The sequence below is a fragment of the Pectinophora gossypiella genome, chromosome 10 (assembly GCF_024362695.1).
Source record: "Pectinophora gossypiella chromosome 10, ilPecGoss1.1, whole genome shotgun sequence".
NCBI classification, from domain to species: Eukaryota; Metazoa; Arthropoda; class Insecta; order Lepidoptera; family Gelechiidae; genus Pectinophora; species Pectinophora gossypiella.
In genome coordinates this window covers 2789413-2817302 of record NC_065413.1, presented here as the reverse complement: position 1 = coordinate 2817302, position 27890 = coordinate 2789413, and the positions used below count along the sequence as shown (strand labels likewise).

Here is a 27890-nt window from a genome sequence, read left to right as displayed (position 1 = left end):
GAAGGGTTGACGACGCCGCGGAGCGCGCGGGCTCCGATCGGCGGCAGGCGGGCGGGCACGCTTCCACATCAGAGGCTTAAAAAGGAGGTAGGTACGCTTAGGAGGTCAGAAGGCCTAGCCAAATTGTTAATGTTCCTACAGGCATATTTTTTGTTTTAGAAATCCTTGGATAGTCCACCAGAGATGGACTCGCCTGGAGGCAGCGTGAACAGCGACTTGCGGCGGCAGAATGAGGAGCTGCGCGCGCGCCTGGCGGGCGAGGCGGCTGATCACAAGCGCAGGCTTGATGCTTACCGTCGCTCGCAGCAGGGACAAGCGGCGCTTGTGTCCCGTTTGCAGGCTAAGGTAATGTAGTTTGAAAAACACGACCTGTATAATTTGGATAAACTAATCTGTACTCTGGAGAAAAAGAAATAATAAAAATAATTGAAAACTTTTGTTTTGACTTAAGAAAAGGTTGTGTGACGTACCTTCGCCTAATATACATGTAACGAAAAAAAAAAACATGTTTCTGAACGTGACTTGAGATGTCGGTCGGCTTTTCGGCGGGAAACGGGAACGGGACAGTTGCTTTCTTCATTGAGTAATCTAAATAATTAATACGAAGTGGTGTTTTGTGGTTAATGATCGCATTAAGTTAGTCGGAAGACATTCGCGAGTGTTATTATATTGGAGTATTCAATAAACAAAGTGTATCTGCCTATTTTCGCTTCGTGCTGGGAAGCCGCTTCATAACTCAAAAGTTTATGCGGACTTTTGAGTTAATTCGTTTGGGGTTCGGAGTAGGAGTCTACTCCGAGGGTGGGGGCTTAGGTTTCATCATCATCACCTTTCATCATTTCATTAATCATCAAGAAAAAAAATACGTCAGACATGGCTGTATGGGCATAGTTCCCTTTGCCTTACCCTTCGGGGAAAACCAAAACAAAAAAAAAATGAGATGTCGGTCATTGTAATCAAAAATCAAAACATTGCGGTTCTTGATTTTTAGTTTTTTGCTTATTAATTCTTAATAAGTAAATTATACATAGGCAGTATCGTTTAGTGGTATAAATGAAATGTCGTCTCCGACATTGCTCTGTATTCAAAATCTTTCGTTAGTATCACTGTGTTTACATAGACTCAAAATTTCAAAACATTCCATTTTCAATTTAAAATTTCGTAAATCAGGAATATCCATGGAAAGAACTCTAAACATCCACTCAAAGCGTTACAAGGAGCTTAAATCTCACTTGAAATTCGCTAGGTATTGCAGTACAAGCAAAGATGTTCCGAGTTGGAGACTCAAATGCTGGAGACTACGCCTCGTAGCGAACCATCGTACCGGCAGCCAGCGAAGACTTCTATTGCGCTGCCGCCGCCGCCGGTGACATCTTCCTCGAGCGCTGACTCTCGCAGGGATGAGACCATCAGGGACTTGGAAACAGCTTTGAGGAGACTTGATGAGGAGAAGCGCAAGTGAGTTTTGTTTGAGATTTGTTTTTATTTTTTCAGAATGCAGTAGGGCACTGGCATGTTTCTAAAGAAGGCGGGAATATACATGCCAGTGAATTCCCACCTATAAGCCTTAACATTGTCTTCTTGATTCTGCTGGTAGGTAAAGGTGTTCCCATTTGTTATGACATTTTAGAAACCAACTTCAGACTTATAAAAAACTAAAGAGCCATGAACAAATCAATACATTATAATTAAATAGATATTTTGTTCATATTTTATCAATTGAAAAAAGTAGGTAGAAAATTTTTTCTTCTCACCGGGTAATAAAGTTCACAAAGTTTAGTCCAATCTCACTTAACATCATTTATATTATAGCACTGTTCCAATAATTCACTTAAAAAAATACTTTCAGGTGTGAGAAGCTGGTGACCCAGAACAACCTGCTCCGTGACCAACTGGAGGAGTCCCACCAGCTCAACGAGGCTCTGACTAATGACCTGCAGAAGCTCACCAATGACTGGGAGACACTCCGCGACGAGATGGCCATCAAGGAAGACGAATGGAAGGATGAAGAACAGGTTTGTATTACCTATTTGTCTTTGAAATATTAGGTAATTGAAATCTGGTTGGTTCAGAACCTCTCCTTTAGATTATTTAGACCTAGTTCAAGTAAGTAAAAGATTAGTTACTTGTGTGACTGTCAGTGTTGATAATTTTTTTTTTTTAATTCAATAATCAGATGTTAACAACAAAACAAAAAACATGCTCTAACAAAAAAAATATATATTATGGTATTTTAATAAATTCATCATTCAGTAACATTGTTGCACATTAGTCAGGTAGGTAAGTAGGGTCTCATCATCATCATCATCATCATTATTACCACTGGCAGTAGCCAGTATGCAATAGTATCTGTTGTAGATGAATCTATTTTTGTTGTTAACTGGGAGGCATCGTAATGTAATATTTTATGAAGTATAAAAAAAGAGCTCAGGTGAGCCCTACCTAGTTTTTCGTGAAATACCATAGTCTGCGCTTATCGCAGTGGGATAGGTGTGATTTTACATATGTAGTTTTTCGTTTTATAAGCTTTTAAACCTCTAGGTTAATATAATTACAAGAAACTTTTGTTTGTGCCTGTATTCCTACACTGTCATTCAACAAACAAAATTGATGTCATTGTATTTTATTTCTTGTTGTTTGTTGTTGGGTCATTGGTTTGTTGTGTTTTTTAAGTTTTTTTTCGTTTTATCTTTCCCTACCTCCAGGCCTTCAACGACTACTACTCAGGCGAGCACAACCGCCTGCTCAGCCTGTGGCGTGAGGTGGTCGGCGTGAAGCGCTTCTTCTCAGAACTACAGACGTGCACGGAGCGTGATCTGTACCGGGTTAAGAACGACTTCGATTCTGCGGCCAGGGAGCTTGTTGGAACGCTAAGTGGGTTCGCTATCAATGCTTATGCCAGTGGACATGGGAACAAGGTAGGTAACATAAAAAAACAGTTACTTGTTTAAGTACTCATGTTGTTGATAGGAGTGAAGACTACTTACAAGTAAACTATGGTGCTAATTCCTATAGACACCATCTAATTTTATTTTAAGTTATACTTCTCATTTTCTTATCCACCAAAAAGGAAAGTGACGAATGATTTTGATTTTGATTTTGTACCTCATAAAACCAGTTTTTTGTAACAGATTACTTTTGTAAATCTCTTTTTTTGAAATAAATATTTTTCTATTTTCTATTTTTCTATTTTCTATTTATTGACGGCTGTTTATTTTAAAATTAATAACCCGGGCGAATCAAATAGGTATCTCGCTAGTATGCAACTCGTTTGACGTGTGCTGTCAACTTACTTCTGTCGGGTTATTGGGTGATGTAAAATTTTTAGAGGGTTTTTTACATTTCTGCCTAAAATATTGAGTAGTTTCCTAGGTCAAAGATAAATTATGAAATTCTAATTACTAAATAAAGACAGATCTAAAGGTGTCAAAAACGTTTTCGTTTTTCTATTTAGGTAACTTATTTATGAATTTTAATAAAGAATGTAATAATAAGTGCGACATTTTGTCACGTTTTTGTGTGACGTCACAGGTGTCTTTTTCATACAAATTTCATGGTAATTTCGTGTTTTGACATTTAGTAAAAAGTAACTGACTTGACTAGTTGGAAACTATCCTATTTTAAACTGAGTATCTGGCCTGACAGCCGGACCCGCACCATCAACCCGCGCCAGGCTACTCCCCCGGCTACGACTCCGCCCCCTCCGTAACAGTGGAGACTCTGCGCGTGGAATTGCGTGATGTGACGTCACAGCGGGACTCGGCGCTCGCTGAGCTCCGCGAGAGGGACACGCGGATACAACGCCTGCTCGGAGAGCTGCAGGGACTGGTAATGTTATATTGACGATACAAACATCTGCAATTGTGTGTATTGACTTTATGTCTACATGGATCTACGCAATATGACGTCACAGCGGGACTCGATGCCCGCTGAACTGCGCGAGAGGAATGCCAGGATAAAACACCTGCTCGGAGAGCTGCAGGGACTGGTAATGTTATATTGACGATACAAACACCTGCAAGCGTGTACATTGACTTCACCCGTGGCACGACACGGCAACTGATCCGCGCGCGACACGAATTATCGAGACTTTTTGTACAATATCCGTACGTCTATCCACGTAGATAGAATACTGCGTCTATTAGCCGGCTGACGGCGACTAACCGGCGCGGTTGCCGGGCAGAGCCTGTATGTGTGCGTGGATCTGTGATCGCTCGATGAAGCGTCGATTTGAAGCGTCGCTCTCCGCGGTAAGATTTTCGTTGCGTTGTTTTTGAGCCACAAGAATGCTTCCACGTTTATTTCCTGTCACAGACCTGACACCATCCGTTGAATAGTTGAAGTCCGCCATCGATCACATAAGTCACACGACGCAAGAATAATAACCTCATTATTTACAGGAGGAGCGTTGCGATTGCGCAGAGACGTTGTGTTCGGAAGCCAACGTGATGCGCTCGGCGCTGGAAGAGATTGCGCGCGCACTCATACACGACTCTGAGACCGACGTTGTTCCATCTAGCGTGCACTTGTCTGATCGGTAAGTTTTCCAATACCGTAACTTAACTACTAACAATTTCATAGACATTCAATAATTCCCATTTTTATTTATCACGTAAACAAAAACACACATAATAGGCGCGTTGTAAAGGCATTATCTATGACCACTCCAACATAATGTTAAGATACGATCTTCTATCTTAGGTCTACAATACCAAGTCATAGAGTAAATAATAATATAACGTATAAACAAACGTCTCCGCCCCCCGCACCAATTCGTATTTGGCACCGAGCTAGATTTACCTCACCCCCTCTGGGTCTCACTTAAGTCTGGTATACCACTAAGGAGTAAGAAGGAGCGCGTGGACTGTTTGTCTTGCTTGCATTTATGCAGAAGAATGAGATTTTTGTATGGATTGTCCGGGGTTTGACCATGTGTATACTGTTGTCATCTTATAAGTATCGTACGCGTGTGTGTCTGGCTGTAATAATCCTTAACTATATTGGAGGGAAATGTATCATGCGCAGTTGTTGGGGGCCCTCGGGCTTGCTATACCACAGCGGCTAAGACGAGGACCGAGCGAGCACTGGTGGTCCCGGTCTCGCTTACTAAAATACTTAAATATTCGCCATGAATACGCCTGAAAAGTCTGAACTCGATTGCACAGCATATTGACATTTGGCATTGTTGAATCTTGAATTATTATGATAATATTTTGTCCACTGCCAACAGATCACCAAAACGCAGCGTGCCTCAGTCAGCTAACGCAACAGCGTTCGCGGAGAGCTCGATATCGGCAGTACAAGCAGCTCTGCACAAGTACCAGATCCAGATCCACGAGCTGCAAGTGAAGCTGCAGAACGCGCGGGAGCAACTCGCCGGCGCCAGGAAGCATTGCGACGCGGCTGACCAGACTATAGGACAGTTGGAGGGCAAGGTGCACGATTTGCAAGGTAAAGAGTTAACTCCGTAGCCCATTTACACGACTGCTACCACCAAATAATAATAAATTTAAATATGGAGTTTACATCGAGGCCACGACATAAATTAGCAGATAGCTTGGTATTGGCAAGCTTCCCGTCATTACACTGATCAGTAGTTGACCGCCAGCAATCGTTTTAGGGTGGTGTTGGACCTTTAAAGTTCTAAAACATTTCAGTATTTTGGGTGAACTCTTCAGATGTATGTATTTTTATTTCGACAAATATTTCGTTAGTTATAGACGGCGTAGTCCCGAATATATTTTGGTTATCATATTGTATTAAATAAGTAATAACATTTGTTCCAAAAAATACTTTGTTCCTCGTTTTTTCTCTTAATGATTTTAATTGGCTTCTCTGCTAAATCTTAACTCCGAAATTACCAAATATGGTTTAAATTGTTTCTATCAATTTACCGATTATTTAACATAAAATATATCCTTTGGTGATTTTCAATTTGCTTTTCTAGTGAAACTGGACCAAGCTAACGCGGATTTGAACCAGCAGACGCAAGAGAAGGAGTCTTTGCAGAAAACTGTTGAATCTCTGCGCATAGACAAGAACAACTTGGAGAGGAACAGAGTCGAAATTAACGCTATGGTGAGAGAGAAAAAGAAATATCTAATTGACAAATTAGTACAGGGGGGTGTTTGTGTAACTCAGTTTCTGTCTTGACAGATAAAATACCATGCTATCACTTGTATTTTAAGATGTTAAATCCAGCTTTCATCGACTTCATCCTCATTTAAGGTGACCTCAGGAAGACCTCGAACCTCTTGTGCTTCTGTATGTAAATAATCAAAACATCTCGCAGGTAGAGTCTCTAACGTCAGACTACGAGAAACTTCAGAAGATCAACTCCCGCTTAGAGAAGACCATAGAGTCTCTGGAAAATGAGAAGAGGAATCTCAACTCTGAAGTGGACCACTTGCATCGCGAGGCGCAGACCAGGGAGACTGTTCTGAGGTTTGTATGCTCTTAAAGATTCTCAACTTCAGAAGTATCATGATAAGACCTCACAAACGACCTCTGTAATGTAATGGCTGGATACCTTAGACTTGAATCAGATGTTCCGAATCTGATAATTGAGTGCTGGCCGGGATTAACACCTTGCACACTGAGGTAGCCCCGGGACGATTCTGGGCCAAGTCATACAAGCTTAGGTTAAAATTTCGGTGGCGATTGTTTGTAACCTCTATAGCTTGCTCTCATGACATAGGTACCTAGGGATTTTAACTCTCGGTCAATTAGAACTTCGAATGTAAAGGGACAATAATGTTCTAGAGCGGAAGAAGAGCGTTCATCACGCTTCCGCGGAGAGCTGGTGACAGTGAGAGAGGACCTGAACAAGACAGCCTTGGCCAAGGACTTGCTGGAACAACAGAAGATGGAGTCAGACGCTATAATATCGCAGATGGAGAAACATAGGAGTATGTCTTGTTCTTTCTTTTCGTATTCCAATCTCAGTCCTAAGATGTATAATATTGTAATTCTAGGACGTAATTAGTGTCGTTGACACATACACACACACACACACAAACACACACATATATGTTTGTTTTTATATTTTCTTCATTGTTTACTGATAATACTTAATTACTGAAAAATTTATAAATAAGTATGGAACACGATGTCCATGCCTCACTCGTCTGGGCCCGCAGAATACCAGCGTCGTGGCTCACGCCGCGGCTTATGCTGAGCGAGGTCCATTTATTGAGGACGTCCACCACCGCCACATGACTGTACAACCAATATTTTGTATTTTATTATTATTTTTCTGTTTCTTTTACGTTTTTGTTAATAATTGTGATTCTGTGTAATATTTTTTTTTCCCCTACTGTGTTTGTATTGTTACTGTGGTGTCCTCTAATAATAAATACTTTCTTTCTTTCTTTCTTCTTTCTTTCTAATACGATTTTGGTACCAATAAGTACTTATGGATATGGAGGAGCTTGACCTTCTGACACAGGTGTTTCACACTTACTAGGAGGTCACAACTGCAAATATTATTATGTACCATCTCTATTAAAGAAATAAATATATATTTTTTTATTTAATTCATTTATTGTAGACGTACAGTAAAACCTATCCTTACATTTGTCTAGTTATTCATACAATCTTATTTAATAACAGGTGACCTTGAGATCGAGCTAGAGAGAACTCTCATAGAGAGAGGTGACCTGCAAGATCTGGTGGAGAAACTCGAGTCTGCCATCAGAAACTTGGAGTGTGACAAGAAGAAACTGCTAGAAGATGTTAAACAGGTACGACGGTCTTCTTCTATCGTGTGGGTTGAGAGGTAGATTACCAACCCCATCATCCCTGGTGTCAGGGTTACTATTGAGCCGCCAAAGGCCCCTGACATGGCTCATGTAACGACTACTAACTTACATCAGTAAGTAGTAACCGGGACCAACGGCTTAACGTGCTTTTCGAAGCACGGCTCATCTTACTTTTGGACAATTAGGGGATCAGCCGGTAATGTCCTAACTAAACTTGGGATCACTAAGTGATTCCCTCCCGGACTTTGGTAGCTGGGTGTCAGACTTCCTGTGCGGACGGTCGATCAGAGAGGTCGTTGATGGCTGCTGAAGGCGTCTGAAGTTTTTGCTATGGAGGGTAGCGTAGTAACAGTGGCGCCATCTGGTGGATTTTGAAAAACGGCGGCGCATGGGTTTATAGGTAGTTTTCGACGGTCTTCTAATCCTCATACCTCCGAAACGTGAGGCTTTAAGATAAGAATCATCATGCGAACTCATTGCCATTAACTGGACATAAATTACGAAAACCACGTGATACCAATTATCTATGACTTCTGTGATCTAAATATGAATTCAAACTCATAAAGTCGAATCCAGTGCTTTAATGGAATAAACTTAATATAAAACGAAAATATTTTCATTTAATCCCCACAGCTAGAAGACGAGAAATCTTCCCTCTCAAGCCAGACATCAGAGCAACAAGGGGATCTCAACTCCTTGCGTAAAGAACTACTAGCCGCAGAACAAACAAGGATGGAACTCGAGGCAGACAAGGCTTCGCTCTATGAGAAGATCAAGTTCTTAGAGACTGAAAGGGAGAGAGTTGAGCTGGAACTGCGTCAGGTAGCTAGGTAAGTCTATTTTTTGGAGGTTTAGTTCGTTCGAGGATGTTCCTATATATCTTCTTTTAGGTATCGATATCATATCCTTTAGAAATTGGTTTACCGTCGTGTTGAATGCAGGTTGCTCAAGGCGCACCGTACCAGAGCCTATTATGGTATCATCATGCGAACTTCTTTCTAGTCGGTATTAAAAGAATTATCACATCACACCAACTATACTAACGACTAACCGCTAACAGGGGGCGCGGCTAGCAGAGGGGTTTAAATGCCCACATTGCAACAATTCATCGAAAAAGCATTATTGCAATTTGAAATTTGCGCATATAAAACTAAGTGCGCATTGCCAACAAATATCAAATTACAATATTGCTTCCTTAGCTGAACTGCTTAGATTTGGCCTTTTTGGTCCCTCTGAGTTCCTAACTAACAACGATGGTCCGTAAGGATATGTTGATCGAGTTAATTCACTTACAACAGCGTCGAAGGTATCAGGGCAGCCCGCTGCACTGTGTCTCTGTCTGTCGAGAGCATTTGAACTGATGCTCTCGCTTTATCTCGCCCTGCACATCTGTTGCTAAGGCGCGATACAACGATCGCGATCAGACTGTGTATACTAAACCGGTAAAATAGGGAATTGGGTAGTTTCCTAGGTCAAGGATAAATTTTGAAAACCTGATTACTAAATAAATGCCGACCTAAAGGTGACAAAAAGCGTTTTCTTTTTATATTTAACTTTTTTATTAATTTTAATAAAGAAACATGAAATAATAAGTGCAAAATTTCTTCACGTTTCTTTATGACGTCACAGTGTGCTTTTTCATACAAATTCCAGTAATTTTGTGTTTTGACGTTCAGTAAAAAGTAACTGATTTGACTATTTGGAAACTAACCTATTCTGTGAGCTGATGTCCCAACTCGGGGTGTGCAACCTTTCCATCAGGAATGATGTTGGGGAAAGCTAACCTAACAAATACTTTTCACTATAGCTATACTAACGACTAACCCGCTAACAGGGAACGCGGCGAGCTGAGCTCCCAACTAACAGCCATGGTCCGTAAGAAGGATACATTAAACGAAGAGATCATTCGCTTACAACAGCGACTCGAACAGGCCAATGAGACCATAGGACGCATCAACAGAGCGCTCGAAGACCATGTCAAGGATGGGGAGGAGAAACAGGTAGGTCCTACTCGTAAAATGACTGGTCTGTTTGGCTTGAATATGTCTTTATGTGACTTGTTTATCATAAATGATTACAAATCTGTTTTTGTTTTTATAGCACTTGCTCTTAGGGAAACTCACACGGAATTCGAGCGTTTGTCTGTTTTATAGGCTATTTATCATCGAGCTTTTGTAGCGCTAACAAAGATTGATTCACAATATACATTTATTATTATTTTCGATCCTGTGTGCATGCACGTCGGCATTGGTTAACTGAGTAGGTAATTGACAGCAATGGCTAGACTTCACGCTACTCCTGAGATGTCGATGACCTTTCGGTACTCATGACTGGTCATAACGCACCGTCATTTTTTATTCCAGATGTTTATAGACAGCCTGGAGAAAGAGAAGCATCACCTGCAAGAGCAGCTGGCGGGCGTGCGGTCGGAGAAGGATGCGCTGGAAGCCGTCCTGTTTGATACTGCCAACATGCTGGAGGACGCCGACAACAAGCGAGCCAAGCTCGAGCAGGAGCTGCAGGACACACTGGTGCAGTGCGAGAATTATAAAGGTACCGTTGCTTAGAACCTAATTTCTAATGGATTTGAATGTATGTGTCAAGGTTGACAGGTGATGGGTACTTCGTAATGATTAATCAGTATGCAACTGACTAGCGCGTCTGTTGGTCGCCTCTTCGTTATATTCCATACCACACACATACAAGCCAAGCATTACAACACGTGGCAACGAGGACCGGATCCAAGAAAGTGGCAGGTCTTCGAGCTTGCCCGCTAAAACTTAATCAAATCAACTTTATAATAAAAAAAACCTTGTAAAACATTTAAACTGGCATCGGTGTTGCGTTCAATTTTAGTTATTATATTTTTAGAAGTGGGTCTGGGCATGGGAGTAAAAAGGCCAGATCGAAGCAATGCATCTAAGAATGAAATATTTCAATTTGACATTTGCGCATATATAATTAAGTGCGCAATGCGAACAAATGTCAAATATCAAGGTTGCTTTTTAGAGGAATTGATTCCGTGTGGTATTTGTAACCAACCCTGATATCATAGAATTCCGAAGTGTGTTGTTGTTTGTTGACGTCTAACTTTCCCATTCCTCAGGTCAGATCACCCGTCTTACTAAAGACCTGGAGAACAGCGAGAAGAAGCTACGAGACACACGAACCTCGCTTCAATCACAAGCTGGGAAGAAGGAGGCAGAATACCAGCAAGTGCTAACCAATCTGCAACGCACAAGCGCTACTAACATCAACAAGCTTAAAGAGGAAAAGGTATGTGACTTTGATATAATGCCCTAATATTGTAGGTAGACCTATCAATCAATCAATAAATAATAAGGTAGTTTCCAACTAGTCAAATCAGTTACTTTTTACTAAACGTCAAAACATTAAATTACTATTAAACGTCAATTTGTTTGAAACAGCAACCTCTGAGGTCGAGAGGTTGCTCTGACGTCATAGAAAAACGTGACAAAATGTCGCACTTATTATTATTTTTTTCTTTATTTAAATCCATAAAAAAGTTAAACAGAAAAAAGGAATCATTTTTTGTCACCTTTAGGTCTGTCTTTATTTAGTAAATCAGAATTTCATAATTTATCTTTGACCTAGTAAACTACCCAATTTTTTATTGCACAAAACATAATCTCAGCACATATACAGGCGAATAAAATAAGCACAATATGCGGCCTTATTGCTAAACAGCATTTTCTATCAGGCAACCTTAGGATGAAAGAAGTTTATGCAATGGAGCGAGGGATGGTGCAAACCAAAATTATATAAAAATCTAATAAGTAAATATCATCTTGCTTGCAAAACAAGAAGATTAAGTGTCGTTATCGCTTCGCAGGACAGATTAAGTGTCGTTATATGAGTCAAGTCAGGGGTCTTTGGCAGCTCAGTAGTAGACACTCTCTGACACCAGGGTTGAGTAGATCGGTCATTGATCTGATAATCCACACGAGAGAAGAAGAAGTGAGAGTTAATATAACATTACAAATACTGTTATTTATTGGATCGATCCTCGTATATGTGTTTTTTTTTTTACAGGAACAACTCCGTCAAACCCTAGAACAGAAGTTGAGTCAGACCATTGCTGCTTTAACAAGCGAGAAGGAGTCATCGGAAGCCAATGCGAGGGAGCGAGAGAAGAAACTGTTGCTCGCGAGAGACCAGCTGATACTGCAACATGACGAGGCTATGCTGCGCGCTGAGAATGATAAGCAGCAGGCTTTGCTAATGGGTATGTTATTTCATAGTTGATTTTCTAACTTTTGTAGTCTAATACAGGGTGTTAGTGGCTAAGCAGGTAGAAGAAAGCCTACACCCCGTGGGAGTACGTACAGATAGCCATACAAGTACGATGCCACTTACGCCCCGTACAAATGCATAATGGTAGCCATACAAGTAGATATAGGTGTTAGTGACACCGTATCGAATACTGAGGGGGACGGTTCAGACCATGATTCAGTTGATATCAAGTGGAATTTCCTGTAGGAAAACTCATGAAAATTTTGGTGACTTCAATAAAGGAGTTTTGTTAATTGTTGCAGTTTTCACTAACACAGTTGGCTCACCGCCTATCACGTTGTTCTAACAGAAAGCTTGGAGAAGTGTGGGTACTTAGTTCATCTTGCGATGGATGTATGATGTATCACTGATTACCTCAATTCGGATATATTTGGAAGCTTATGTTATTTGTTACTTCTGAATTTAGTTACATTATATTTTTCTCCACAGCACATCAAGAACAGCAAGCGCTCATAGAACGCTTAGAAGAACTGAAGCGTGCGCTGGACTGCGAACAGAACAAGTTAGAACGTGTTCGCAGAGACGCGCAGGCGCGGGCCGATCAGGACCGGACGTATGTCAACCAGCTGAAGGATGAGCTGGCTGCACTGAAGACACGACTTGATGAGGCTAAGTACGTTTTGTAACGTTTTCTAATTGGAGGCATAAAAGTTCACGTTACGTTGTTCACCGAGGGAAGAAAGTAACCGAATGTAACTAATGTTTTAATTTTCATATTGAGAATTCGCGCGCGATTGTCGTTATTTAAATTTATTGTTCTATTATTTTTTTCTTTATATACGTACAGACGTGGCAGGTCGCTAGTATTACCGTACTGGATAAAAAATATATATTACGGGTAACATGGACCCAGGATGTTAGTAACAATGATTTCTTACTCCCTAATATTAGTATTACACAGATATGTGTATCTGTGTAACATACACAATAAAAATAAGACATTTATATAGTGTTCCTGTACAAGTGAGTCATGGACTCATGGAAGAATAAGTCATGTACGGACAGTCCAACCTACTTACAATTTCGAAAAATTTAAATTGCGAAAGCGGGAGCATAGAGCAACACGAGCGGGAGTAATGTATTTTTGGTACTTTCGTGTAGTTTTTCTCGTACATTTAGCGGGAATAATGGATTTCCCTCCCGTTTATTTGTATGACAGTAATGCTGTACGTTCCGAATACGTGTAGTATTCTAATCATATTTTTTATTTGTATTATCCGTGTGAAATAACTAGACTCCTCATGGCACTTACCAGAAAGATATTTAGTGAATTCACAGGAGTAATAAGATTCTTATATCTCCCAAAGGGCGGCGGCTGAGGATGAATGCGCTCGCTTCGAGAATCGCATCAAGGAGCTCCACCTGGAGAAAGAGGCCGTGACCCGCGAGTGTACCGAGGTGCGCGCGCAGCTGTCGCTGGCCGAGGACAAGTACGACAACGCGTACGCGCAGCTGCAGGACACCATACGCAAGCTCAAGGAGTGTGAGTATATGTGTATAGTGCGTGATTGAACGAGTTTTGTAGGCTTTCCATGAGGATGTTAAGCTAGTATTAAGATACGAGCTAAGCTTAAGAGCAGGAAGAAGCGACATATTTCAAGGTGAATTCGAATATAAGAACCCCACATAACTACCGTTATGTTTTCGAAATTACTGTTTTGTGACATGCATAGAAGTCAATGGGTAGATTCCTTTTCTGTGACGTCTCAGGTTGCTTTTTCATACAAGTTTGATTTCGTGTTTTGACGTTTAGTAAAAAGTAACTGATTTGACTAACCTGTTTAGAGTGAAAACATGGCTCTTTCAAGTGACGTACTGTGTAATATCCTCCATTACATCTGGCACTCCTTAGGAAAACTTCTACTGAGGTTCTATGACTTCAATTGACTTCTGCCACCCTGGTATGTTCGCTTTTGGTAAGCGTATATAAATGTACGCATATCCGTACGTAGATTTAAATCGCTTTGTTTGAAGACTAATTTAAAAAACAAATTGTCATCAGTGGAAAACGAAGCAGATAGTCTTCGCAAAGAACTGACAGATGTGCGTCGCCAGCTGAGCAACTGTATAGCCGAGCGCGACAAGTATAGCGCTAGTTGTCGCGACCTGCGCGATCACGTCAAACGGGCCGAGCACGAACGTCGCGAAGCCGCCAGGCAGACGGACGAGGCATACCACAAAATCACCAGTAAGTACATTTTGACTTTTGATGTCTGGGTTGTGAATCGTCTGGGCTATTGTTGAGCTGCCGAAAATAAGTACACGCATGGAGGAAAGTGAGTAGAAAGGAAGAGATAAGAGATAAAAATATAGAAGGATAATGAACGGAGATTTGGTTGTTTATGGTCTGAGTTATGGTTTGAATGTAGGCTGGTTTGAGTTTGGGTTAATGAATGGGACGGAAGTTTTAAAAAGATAAGGTGATTGTCTATGATTGGATTGTAGCCCGAATGTAAGGCGCATTTGGTTTTTTGAAAATAAAAGGAGTCAAGATAATTTAAATATCTTTTTTTAATTCTATATCTCATATGTTTTTACATGTTCTCAGACATGCATGCAATAAAATAATTACCTACCTCACGCCTATTTCCCACCGGAGACTATGGAATTCCATTTGCTTCGATCCTGACATACTTCACGTGCTTCCTCCACATTCTTCAATCAGTTCTCAGACAAGGAACTGAAAAAAATTAACCTTATAACTAATAACAGAAACTTCTATTATTTTCTGGTTTTGAGCAAATAAAGACATTCCATCCTATTTCATCCAGGTTTAGAAGAGAACCGCACGACTCTTGAGCTAGAGGTGTCTCGTCTTCAGACGTTGCTCAAGGAAGCGGAATCGGGCGGCGAACATGTGACGCGCTCGCTCAAAGCCACCGAAGCGCAGTTGAAGAGGGAACGCGCTGCTTTGGAACAAGCTAACCATGATATCAAGGAGTTGCATTCCAGGTAAGACTCTTGAAGCAGTATCATAGGGATTGTTCTTAAGGGACAACCAGAGAACACAAATGATCATGGAAACAATAAGAAACAGGAGATTGCGGTATATGTATTGCTAGTGTATATGTATTATTAAGTCATGGTGTCGTTGAGATATTTCCTAACAAAATAACAGGTTCACCTCTCTAGAGTTGAAGACTCACAACAGCAAGAAAGAGGAATTGGTGATAGTTCATTTCGCTAAGGAAGATTAAATAGGAACTGGAAACAGTATTTTCTGCGCCATTATTAGATAAGCTTTATATTTTTTTGTGTACATACGTCGCGGAGTAATATACCACTATAATTTTGTCTCTACAGACTCCAAAACGAGACAGAAGAACGCGAGCGTTGCGCTAACGAAGCAGCTGCAGCACGAAGGCACGGCGCTGAGTTAGAAGCAATGCTGGGAGCCGCTAGGGCTGACCTCGCTGCTTGTCGCCAACGAGGAGCTGAGCTGGAGGAAGCTTGCCGGGCCAGGGACCAGGTAAGAACATGGCGTTACTATAACCTATAAAGGGGGTTGCATACCAAAAGATGTCGGTATATATGTTGATAACGTGGTGCTGGTTTCTAACTAGAAGCCATGCCGGGAGTCGCTAGGGCTGACTCGCTTCTAGTCGCCAACGAGGAGTTGTACTAGAGGAGGTTTGCCGATCAGGGGGCCAAAAAGGCCACATTGTAGCTATTCAAAAAACAGAATTGCAATTTGACATTCGCGCATATAAAAGTAAGTGCAATGTAAACAAATGTTAAATACCGATATTGCTTTTATAGACGAATTACTTCAATGATCTGGAGAAAAAGTCCGCCAAATTGAAGTGGGACTGGGCCGGACACGTTTATCGGATGCATGCGGGGCGATGGACACCTCAAATTTAAAACTGATTATGCTACTTTGTTGTTATTAGTAATTTAAACCAATATTTTTTATGTTTTTGAAGAAAACAGTTTAATTAAAACACGTGATAGCGAGTTCTTACCGCGTTAAAATCAGGGATATGAGACTCCCGATATTTCAACACTGTTGCAAGTGCCATGATCACGGGACGACTGTCATGCAATGTGAAAACAATCTATATTTTTATAGGAACTGGTGTTGCGACTCGAAGATTGCCGCTCGAAGGAGCGTCGCTTAGAGGAGCTCAAACACAACTTGGAGGTGTGTCTTGCTGACGCCACGCAGCAGATCCAAGAGTTGAAGGTATGAACTGAATCGTGGAAGGGAAGATGTTCTGCCCATATTACAAATTGATTTATCGCTAGCTCCAAGACGTCTTTGCGGAGTTAAAACGATATGACTCGTCGATTGAAAACAGTTGACAACACTCGTTGGACGCAAGAACGATGAACTTTAAATTTTTCCGTTGATTTTAGTAACACAAATTTTTGTTATTTATTTTTAAAGGCCCGTCTCGGAGGCAGCGAAGGCCGCTGCCGCGCGCTAGAAGCATCGCTTTCTCAATGCGAGAACGGCAAACGCGAAGCCGAAGCCAAGTTGTCATCGATAGTGCACGCGCTGCGGCGAGTGTGTGGCGTGCAGGCCGACGGGTCGGTGCAGGCGGCTGCCAGGAGGCGGCTCGCTAGCCCCGCCAGGAGATATAGTCCGCATAGAGGTATGTACCTACTTTATTTACTATATGCATATCGCGTGCAACGCGATATTTGAACCAATAGAAAAGCTTCATCCATGGAATGATCTAAAAAACGTATTTTGTTTGTTTTTATATCATCACTGGAAAGAAAATTACTTAAGCGCCAAAATATCGTACATAATATACCTTGACGTCATGTGAATTGGGATAAATACCCAAAAAGTTATGATAAAAGAATGAAAAAAGAGGTTTTTTTTGATGACCATTTTGCTTTAACGTAATTGTGCCATGCGAGAGACGACATAAACTTTTTTAAATTATAACTGTAAAACATCGATGAACATTTTAAAATTTTGTCAACCACAGGTCGTGATCACTCAGAAGACCGCAACGAAATCATAGACGTGGACCCGGAAATGATCAAGAAAGGCGTTCGCAATCTGATGCACGAAGTGTGCCAAATAGAGAGAGAACGGGACGACTTCAAGTCTCAGATGAACATGCTGAAGAAACAGTTGAAGGAGGCGACCGACCAACAGGGCAAGGGTGAAGGGAAGTTACAGTCGGTTACCAGCAACCTGAGGAATATCCAGGAGGAGAAGGCTCGTTTGCAGAGCACAGTTGGCCAGAAAGAGGCGCAGTTGAATGCTTTGGTAAGTTTGAATATATACGTACCTCGTACCTGGTAGCTCAGTTGGAAGAACGCTTGACTCTCACTGTGAGGTCGCAGGTTCGAATCCAGCACAGGCCTAAACCAATGATTGTCGAATTTGTTTTCGAATTCATGTTTGGATCATAAATTATTATCATGTGCTCAGCGGTGAAGGAAAAGGTTGTGAGGAAACCCACATTCCCAAGAAGTGCATTTTCAGAGGTATGTGATCTAACCTGTATTGAGCTTTTCCCATCACGGGTTGGAAGGTCAGACAGGGAGTCGCTACTGTAAAAAACCGGACCTGTCAAATCTTCAGGTTATGTAAGCGGACTCTGTGAAAAACGGGATAATGCTAGGGAGATGATGAGTTGACTCGATCATTATATAGACGACGATACGGCTCATCACCTAACCCATTGGTTTAACGGAAAGCTCGGTGAAGTGTTGGTACTTAGTTCATCTTGTTATGGATGTATCTCTGACTATCCCAATTGGCATGTAGTTGAGAGCTTATGTTATGTTATACAATTTGTTGTTTCAGAACGAACAAGCTCAAGCGAAGACAGTGGAGATCAGTAACCTGAGAGACAAGATCACCAGCTTGGAAGCTGCTTTGAGCTCAGTCTCAGAAGAGAAGGTACAGAATGAGGTAAGTTTAAAACCAAGACTTACTTTTACGTTATACGTAGACAAACACTTCTTGATAATAACCCTTATTTTCGGCCATGATGCATTGCAGAACAAATCTGAAAATCTCCGTGTACAACTAGCAGAACGCGTGCAAGAGGTCGGGCAGTTGCGTGAAGCTTTGGCAGCTGCTGAAGGTATGCTTAACATATCCTTGTCTTATTAATGTCGTTCTTATTCATGACTGTCTGTGTGTGTGTATTGTCTTTGAGTATTGAGTATTGTATTGAAGCGGTTGGCTAGACGGAAACCACTGCCCTATTTTTCCCTAAATAGTAGCATGGACTACTACTACACCGACAAGAGTGTGGCTCTTAAATTAGTGTGTGTCATAGAGTAAGTAATATACTGTATAAAACAGAGTGTCCCTCGCCATACTAGAAAAGTTGCCGCTAAAACGCGCGCCATTGGAGCGCCTGTAGCGAGCATCTGTACTAATTGTCAAAGTGTTCATAATAATACGACACACCTTCACTAGATGGCGCTAATTTACTTAGTTTATACGGTCACTAACATGGAGTTACTCTAAGGCGAAATAGAATAATGACATTCTAACTATCCATACTACAAATACGAGAGCCGATGGCGAGCATTGGCACTAAAGCTATGGAAGAACGCAGACGGTATTATTTTACAACCGGTATAACGGAGTAATGTAGCGTTTCAAATAGTTTCAATTATAATAATATATTGATGATGTTGTTTAGGTCGCGCAGCGCGTTTGGACGTGAGGAGAGCTCAACTGGAGGGCGACATCCAGCGCGCCGCTGTCGCTGCCAGAGATAGAGATCAAGCTTTGAAGGTCGGGTCTATATTAAACTATTTTCAGAGAAACGCGTTAACTATGTTTACACAGCGCGACGCACATGTACAACTGCCAACACCGTTGGATCATCGATTCCTAGTCACACTTCGACTTGCGGGGCGCTCTGTTCTTCGATACCCCGAAACAATCTTTGGCCATAGAATAAGGAATAATACTACGTATAGAACGGCAACTCTCCGCTCATCAGCGGCTAAGCTAGGTTTACCTCAAACCCCCCCAGTTTTACTTTTACTTTTACGTTTTACTTTAGTCTTCAATCGTATGGGCATCACACGTCACATACACAGATGCGCGTGTACGATAACGTCAGTGTGTAGTGTCTGTGTAAAACGAGGTTTTTTTATTTATTTCCACAGAAACTCCAAGAACGCTGCGAAGGTTACACCCGCACGATTGCCTCTCTGGAAGACAGATGCACGTCTCTCAAAGGCACAGTAGAGCAGCTGTCTACGTCGCTGCAGAAGGCAGCGACGGCCGAGAGCGAGCTGCGAGCGGAACTGAGCAAGACGCAGCGGATGCTCAACGAAGCCAAGAACAACGAGCATAACGCTGTCGACAAGCTGAGGCAGATTCAGAAGAGTATTGGTAAGTACATATAGATTAGTCTGTTTATGGGATTAAGTGGCGAATTCCAGGATGAACAAGATTTGGAAGAAATCCGGTAAGTGTATTTGGTTTCTTTTTGGTAAAGCGTGAAGGATTGTGATGGAAAGAGTTGATTATCAGGATCACGGACATTTTGTAAGATTAAAATCAGTATAGTAAGTGGGTTTGGATTATTGGAAAGGTTGAAGTTAAAAGGAAATAAATGGGTAACCAGGAACATAGATGCACCTCTCCAAGGCAAGGTGGAGTAGGCAGAGGTGTACAGTATATACAGCTACTATTTGTCACACTGTCACACTAGAGGATATAGAATTTCAAAAAATCAACAAACAAGTCCTTGCTTTTCGTATGTACGAGAAATAGATAATAAAACTCAATCCCCTATTTCAGCCAACTGCGAGAATGAACGTCGTGTACTAAGCGAGAAACTGGAGAGTGCTAAGACGGCGTTAGGCGAACTGAAGCGAATGAATGCGACACTAGAAGACCAAGTGCACAGACTGACTAACCAGCTGGCCAACGTAGAAGTACAGAGGTATGTTCATAGACGTAACGTGACGACCTCTGTGGTCTAATAGTTGAACGGGCTCAAAATGTGGAAGTCCTGGGTTGGAAATCCTGAGGGAACATATCAGAAACATTCACTCTATGAGTCCTAGTTTGGTTAGGACATTGCAGGCTGATCACCCTATTGTTCGAAAGTGAGATGATCCGTGCTTCGGAGGGCGTTTTAGGCAGCTACGATACTAAGTACTTAAGCGATTGACGTGTGTTCCATAAATTCTATGCCTGTCGATCCCGTCCCTTCTTTTCGCCGGATAAGAAAGGGACAGGTGTAACTTAAAATAAAATTAGATGGTGTGGAAAGGATGGTGGATGGGTCATGGGTGGGGATGGGTGTCCTTGGAGAAACCTGTGGAACCTGGGCATTTAAAAAAGGCCACATCGAAGCAATTCATATAAAAAATCAATATTCTAATTTGACATTTGTGCATATAAAAGGAAGTGCGCTATGCAAACAAAAGTCTGGTGTGCGCGTGGAAAACGCGAAAGGTGGGTGGCCCAAAGAGACCTGGCGACGCTCGGTTGACCGAGAGTTGAAAACTCTTGGTATGTCATCTGTTATTCGAGCGCTAGGGGGACCTTTACAGAGGATAAAAATATTAAAAGAATAAGAAGAGTATTGGTACCAGAACCATTGTTTCTACATCATATTAAACAGGTCCGGGCTAGAGTCGCAGCTCCGCATGACGACATGGGACGGTAAGGAGAGCAACGACAGCGAGTTGGAGCGAGAACTACACGCGTTGCAGCGCGAGCGAACCGAGATGAAAGCCAAGTGCGACGCTTTACAGGTATATGTTAAGAGTATGCTAGTTTCCAACTAGTCAAATCAGTTACTTTTTCTCTCTCTCTCTATTTAAGAGCTGCGCTCTTGTCGATGGAGTAATCATCATCACCGCCACTAAACGTCAAAACACGAAAATTCTTTGGAATTTGTATAAAAAGCATTCTTAGACGTCATAAATAAACGTGATAAAATATCGGACATTTTTTACGTTTTCTTGATTGAAATGTATAAATAAGTTTAATACAAAAACGAAAATGTTTTTCGTTAGTTTTAGATCTGTCTTTGTTTAGTAATTGAATTTCATAATTTATCTTGAACCTAGTATACGACCCATTTAAATTAAAGTTAGACATAGAGGGGGTGAGGTAAATTTAGCTCGGGCCTGAGCGGATGCGAATTGGTGCGGGTAGTTACCGTTCTATACGTATACGTATTATTCTTTAATCTGTGGCCAAAGCTTAGGTAATCTTGTTTGTAGGAGTACGCAAGTACGCGTAACATATCGATATAGTTAACGACAGACGAATAGGGGGATGATTCAGACCATGATTTTAAGTTAATATCAAGTAGACTTTTCCGTCGCAAAATTCACGTTGCTTTTTAGTTTTCTTAAATTATTTTCAATTCTATACTTTTGCAATGGACAATTCCACTTGATATTGATTCAGAATAATGTGCTGAATCATCCCTCTTAGTATTCGTTATGATGTCACTAATATTTTTTAATATTGCAGGATGCCGTACGTAAGATGGAGGCAGATCGCCGCATGCCACGGCCGTCCGCTCTACGAAGCAAGAGCCACGATAGAACCGAGAAGAGCGTCTACTATTCAGACTTGGATTCAGGTACCTCTCTCTGGGGTCGGTTTCTGAGGGGGCATGTTTTTTTTTAGTAACTATAGGCTCGCAAATGACCACAATCTCACCTGATGGTAAGTGACGATGTGGTCTTGGATGGATCACGCTTACCCAGCAAATACCTGTTAACTTTAGTTTTGAAGACCCCCAGATTATAACGAGTTGAAATACTGACGACGGCAGACCGTTCCAGTCCTTTGCTGTCCAAACAATAAGGAAGATGCAAAACGTTTAGCGCGGATCAGTGACAACATAAGGATGAAATGCCTGCCGACGTCTAAGTGTTTGTGCTTAGAATGGAGTGGGTGGAATTAACTCTCTCGACTCGGTGACGACCAATAAAGATAGATAGATAAAATACTTTATTGAGCACAATGGACACAAAATACCGAGATAGGGACAACATATAAAGAAAAGCACAACAGGCGGCCTTATTAAAGCTCATAGACAATAAGATGATGATGTCTTGTTAGTGAAGACTCGACTCCAAAGTCGACAGACAAAGGATAGCCTGTCTGTCGGCTTTTGTAGGAAATACTTCGGTGCCTGTTTTTTGATGCGAACAGCGATGGATTGGAACTGTCTGCCGTCGTCTATTTTTCCAACTCGTTATAATGTGGGAGTCTCTAGGGGAGTCTTCAACGCGTGATCCACCCTAAACAACATTGTCACTTACCATCAGGTGAGACTGGACAAACGCGATCTTATATTATTAAAAAAATGTTTATTTTTTACAAAATTAATCATTCCCTAGGCCCAGATTCAACGAAGGACTCATCAGGTCGTTACAAGGAGCCGCCTAGTTGCACGTGCAAAGGCAAGAGCTTCTCCACTGAATTGAGCCTCGTGGAGCTGGAGAATAGAGAGCTGAAGATGAAGATACGGCGCCTCGAGAAGGAACTCTCTGATAAGGTTAGATACTATTCTTCTATCGTGTGGGTTGTGCGGTGGATTACCAACCTTATCAACCCTTTAGTCCTTATGTGTGGTGAGAGTCCTTAGTTCTCCCTATGCCTTCTAAGGTTAACGTTAAAATGTTTTTTCTTTTCTTTATATTATTTGCTGTTTTTTCGAGATGCAACCTTTTACCGTTTAGACAGATTGTGTATAATCTAAGTTGTGGTTATCAGTGTTGGTTGCACAATTAATATAGTTAATATATAGTATTTAATGTAGTTATTCATATTGTTATCGTCGCAAAATGACTACATATTTATAAGTCTAGTTTGTGTTTTGTTTCATAAATGTATACACCATAGAAGTGTGGGGGTCCTTCATTTGTATATATGGGTATATTATATAGTACTTAGACCCACACCAATTATTGTTCTGACTATAACTAATCAGGAGGAAGTCACGAAATTAAAAACACTTAGTGAGTTTAGAATCTGTATCGTCCAGTAAACACTGATTACAAATTATGAGGAACACCGGGAAATAACACGCGGTTATATTAAATACAGGCAGTGTACCTAGCCTGGTGACGGAACGGGAGAGACTGCCAGGCACAGGGCCACGTTGCCGTTGCTTGCTACTAAGAACGCTGACATTGTAAAATGTAATGAAATGTGTCGCTACAGAAGCTCTGGGTGAAATGATATGCAGTCCCTAAATTCCCACGGGAACGGGAATTAGCGGGAAAATCCTTTTGTATGAAAAAACAACAGCTTAAGTTAGACGCTTGAAATTTAGCATGCAGGTACCTTAGTAAACTTAAAGCTTAGTTACAACAGGATATTGCAAAATTCCCAGGGGAACGGGAGTTAGCGGGAAAAAAACATTTGTATGAAAAAATCTAAACCGCGTAAGATAGATACACGCCACGCGGACGAAGTCGCGGGCAAAAGCTAGTTGCCTATAAATTTAAACATGCTCCTACCGGTAACAGGAAGCAGAGCTGTCAATAGCCCGCAACCGCTACCTGACGGACCTGTCGAGCGTGTCTCCGAACATGCGCGAGGACGTGGAGCACTACCGCCAGGCGGCGCTGCAGGCTGAGAGGCTGCTTGAAGCCAGGGAGGCCAGCCACCGGCAGCAGATCGTGAGGCTGGAACATCAGGTCACAATACTAGTTTAGGCACCAGCCTCTTCTCAAATATTGTATGTACAAACCAAATGTCTTTTGCTATGGATTCTTTTTTGTGGAGGAAATAAACTTATTACTTACTTTCTTACTTCAGGCGATAACACTTTATTCATAAGATATCCGACAGCAGTTTTACATTACATAGTGTATCATAGCCAATAACAGGATATCATTCATTGCGTTAACCATAGAATCGAAATTTAAAAATAAAAAGAAAACAATTACAAAACTTAGTTTAGTATTGTTGAATAGATAATTCTTCTTATCGTGTGGGTTGTGAGGTTGGAATACCAGCCTCATCAACCCTGGTCTCAAAGCTATCTTCTTCTAGAGAAGGGTTATGATTGGCTCGATTACAACAGATGACGATATGGCTCATCACCTGACACCTCGGTCTAACAGAAAGCATGATCTTCTTCTTCTATCGTGTGGGTTGTGAGGTGGATTACCAACCTCATCAACCCTGGTGTCAGGGTTACTATTGAGCCGCCAAAGGCCCCTGACATGGCTCATGTCCGATTACTCACTCACATCAGTAAATAGTAACCGGGACCAACGGCTTAACGCGCCTTCCGAAGCACGGATTACCTTACTTTCGGACAATAAGGTGATCAGCCTGTAATGTTTTAAGCAAACTAGGGATCATAAAGTGATTTTTGTGATATGTCCCCATCGGGATTCGAACTCGGGGCCTCAGGATCGTGAGTCTAACGCTCAACCACTGGACCACAGAGGCCGTAATAGGTAATTGTTTTGTGTCTTTTTGCTGTGATTGAGTTTATACTGTCACGTCCTTAATAGAAATCAATCATTTCATTCTTTCTTAACTAAATCTTCTATTATTAGGCGTCCCAGCTTCGCGCCCAACTAGCGGCCGAGATCCGTCGCCGGCAAGCCTACGTGGCTCGCAGCGGCCGCGCCGCCAGGGACGTGCAGCGCCTGCGCAGTGCCTTGGGTGACTCTTTGCGTACTGTGTCCCAGGTAATATACTACATACTTAAACCAAGCCGGCAGCATTCCAGTTGGAATGCTGCCGGCTTGGTTTCCTTCGGCGGTTGCCGAAGGCTTCTGCAGTGTGTGCGGTAGGATATATCGCTCCAGAATGAGGGACTCCAGGCTATGTTCCTCAAACACAATATAGAAAGAAAGAAAAATATTTATTTGAAAAAAAAAAATACATAATTTTACCATGGTATAAGAAAACCAGGTATGCTCAAAAGTGACAGCTAACATTTCAAGGTTATCCCAGGTGACGTCATCTCACCATGCGTTGCCATTGCGTAAATAATAAATTACCCACGACCAATTGTTTTTATATTTTTGCAAGGAAATTTTGAACTTTTATTTAAACAGTTACTAGCAGTTTTAATACATATATACATACATAAACTCACGCCCGTATTAAAGCACATATTAACGGGTTCTTAATTATGATAATAATCACGCCCGTATTCCCCGAAGAGGTGGGCAGAACTACAAATAATCAAGAAACTATTTGCAGCCACTTTTGATACACAGTCCTAAGGTGGATAATGATAAACCGTATGATGATAGGTGATCAGCCTATCGCTCTTACAGATGATCCATCATGTTCGACAGGATGCTGTCCCTTTGTTGCCTTAATAGCAGTTTTAATATTTTTTATATATGTGACAAATAAATACATTAGTCAGTAATTCACTTAATTTTCAATAATAAAATTTACGTCCTTGGAACGTTGGAGATACCTATTTAATGGTAAGGCAGTGGTAACACTTACGTCATCAAGGGCTAGCAGTGGTTGCTTGTCATACGATTGAGCATACCTGGACTTCTTTTACCATGTTGTGAACCTTATGGTCTTAATGTAGGCGGTGTCCATGCTACTATGTGGTGTATTAAAAATGCGAATAGTCGATTAATTTCTTAGGTTTAAAATTATTTACCTAATCGATGCTATTGATATGGAAATTTGTAGAATTACATTTATTCAACGATTATAATATCAACCAAGTTTTAAATATAATCAACACCAGCGCCACTCATCATCAATTTAAGAGCCACGCTCTTGTCGGTGCAGCATTTTCCATTCCAGTCTATCAAAGGCCAATTCCTTGACTTCCCTATAAGACACGACGTTAACCTTTTCTTTAATCTGTTCCATGTAAGCTCTTCTTGGTCTTCCCTTTCCTCTCTTTCCTTCTATGATGTTTTTAATGAATTGGTCGTGTCTTATTAGGTGTCCAATCATCTTGCCTCTTCTGTCCTCAGTCGTTTTGTGTTCATTGATCTGGCCAAACTATATCATAATGTGGCAAATTCATGATATTTTATTTTATGAAATATGACCATTTTATGAAATGATCAAACACATCATGAAATGATCAATTCTAAGATCTGGGGGGTTAAAAAGGCCACATAAATAGCAACAGGCTAAATAGAAATATTGCAATTTGACATTTGCGCGTATAAACGTAAGTGCGCAATGCAAACAAATAATATTATATAATAAAATGTATTTCCACACAAAGCCATTTAACAACAATTTTGAAGTTACAAAATAATAATTTCAGCTGATGCATAAAATAGACTCAAGCCTGTGCTATAGGCATCAGCTACCTTCTTAGTGTTACAATCATTTATAGATATATTAGATTTTGGACATAGATTTGTGAAACAAGCTTAGCTTAATGTTTTACAACATTTCGACTGCAAAAAGAAAATTTATAAAAGAACAGAAATTGTAACATAAATGTCAAATAGCACTACTTTTTTAGATGAATTGCTTGGATGTGGCTATTTTAACCCCAGCCACGACATTGTGTATGTTGTTTTCTTACAGGACCCGGCGCTGGACTCGTACACCTTGGAACACGAGGCGCGGAAACTGGATAGTACTCTCGCCCACAGCCTTCCACCACTTAACGACAGCTACGATTCCTCCAAATAAACCACCACTTCACACCAGCATATGCCAAACTACAAACAACCATAGTCGAGTATAACGCTAATGGCTAAGGAAGATTTGTAAGACTTATCAACTATCATAGACTGTGAAAGGGTTCGCGGAGTGTAACGCCTCATCATCATCTCCCTAGCATTATTCCAGGGTCCGCTTACGTAACCTGATGATTTGACATGTCCGGTTAATCACAGAAGCGACTGCCTGTCTGACCTTCCCATCCGCGAAGGGAAAACCACCCCAATACAGGTTAGGTTAGGTCACATACCTCCGAAAATGCATTTCTCGGGAATGTGGGTTTCCTCACGATGTTTTCCTTCACCGCTGAGTGTAATGACACAATTTCGTTTACTTTGATTAAAATTCATAAATAAGTTAAATAAAAAAATAAGATGTTTTTCGTCTCCTAGTTTTAGATCTGTGTTTATTTAGTAATCAGATTTTCATAATGTATCTTCAACCTTACGACCCACTTCATATGTACCAAGTTACATTCTTATGGTACGTTCCATGTCCTCTTGTCATATTTGCTGAACAACGCAAACGACAAATATTTGTCTGTCCGTCTAAAAGTGAAATGCTAGATTAAAAGTATGACTTATATAAGTACAGTCATGAGCAATATAATGTACCCACTTTAGGACTCTGTCGCACTAAGATATTTGACATTTAGTGAGGCTTGGGGCGGAAGGCAAGAGGGAAACCACTGCCCTATTTTTCCCTAAAAAATGCTGCACCGACAAGAGCGTGGCTCTTAAATTGATGATGATGAGTGAGGCTTACAGTTCAATTTGTCAAAAAACTTAATGTGCCATGGTACTAAAGTGTATACATATTAATACATATTAATGCTCGTGACCGTACTCAAGTATTTGTCAACTTTACTCAAGATTCACTGCGGAGTAATGTAAAAGTATGTGTTTATTGCTACTGAGGTCTTCCTTAAAGTCTCCTGGTAATAGCTGCTAATGTGATGTCGTCTATGCATTGGAAATAAGATCGTTAATAATCGTTATCATTTGGAAGTGTGGAAAACTCATGGTGCATCAAAACAAGATATGCTGAATCCTATGAAAAGCCGCCATTGTTAGCCGTTGATGAATAGCCGAATGATCTTTTACAAAAAAACGTGATATGGGATTTAGTCTTGAACATCATCACGTATCACCAGGGGGGGGGGGGGGAGGTTAAAATTGAGAAAAAAAAAACATCACATGATTAATGGACGG

General features: G+C 41.1%; 1 protein-coding gene across 4 annotated transcripts; it reads left to right on the top strand.

Annotated features, from left to right (window-relative positions):
• The first annotated feature begins 4 nt into the window (after positions 1-4).
• On the top strand, positions 5-26828 carry LOC126370192 (rootletin). Of its 4 annotated transcripts, XM_050014948.1 has the most exons (36): positions 5-87; positions 160-345; positions 1247-1458; positions 1850-2015; positions 2706-2918; positions 3646-3828; positions 4401-4537; positions 5231-5451; positions 5948-6078; positions 6293-6444; positions 6763-6908; positions 7612-7742; positions 8394-8590; positions 9595-9760; positions 10124-10313; positions 10867-11036; positions 11814-12006; positions 12504-12687; positions 13382-13557; positions 14077-14262; positions 14846-15026; positions 15378-15543; positions 16147-16260; positions 16465-16672; positions 17018-17304; positions 17848-17955; positions 18046-18130; positions 18701-18795; positions 19176-19404; positions 19816-19960; positions 20648-20780; positions 21511-21622; positions 22389-22546; positions 23523-23693; positions 24567-24701; positions 26542-26828. In XM_050014948.1, exons 2-36 carry the CDS (start codon positions 184-186, stop codon positions 26647-26649), a joined length of 5751 nt encoding a protein of 1916 aa, XP_049870905.1. In that variant the 5' UTR covers positions 5-87; positions 160-183; the 3' UTR covers positions 26650-26828. The 4 variants fall into 4 exon arrangements, with proteins under 4 accessions (XP_049870905.1, XP_049870906.1, XP_049870908.1 ...); XM_050014949.1 differs by lacking the exons at positions 5-87; positions 160-345 and adding an exon at positions 567-1096; XM_050014951.1 differs by lacking the exons at positions 5-87; positions 160-345 and adding an exon at positions 589-619.
• Positions 26829-27890: the final 1062 nt, after the last annotated feature.

Excerpts from the sequence above, each read along its gene's own strand:
- LOC126370192 (XM_050014948.1), top strand. The coding sequence starts at position 184 with ATGGACTCGCCTGGAGGCAGCGTGAACAGCGACTTGCGGCGGCAGAAT. Across the intron at positions 346-1,246 it reads TGTCCCGTTTGCAGGCTAAG|GTATTGCAGTACAAGCAAAG; the intron begins GTAATGTAGTTT and ends GAAATTCGCTAG. Across the intron at positions 2,919-3,645 it reads CCAGTGGACATGGGAACAAG|CCGGACCCGCACCATCAACC; the intron begins GTAGGTAACATA and ends CTGGCCTGACAG.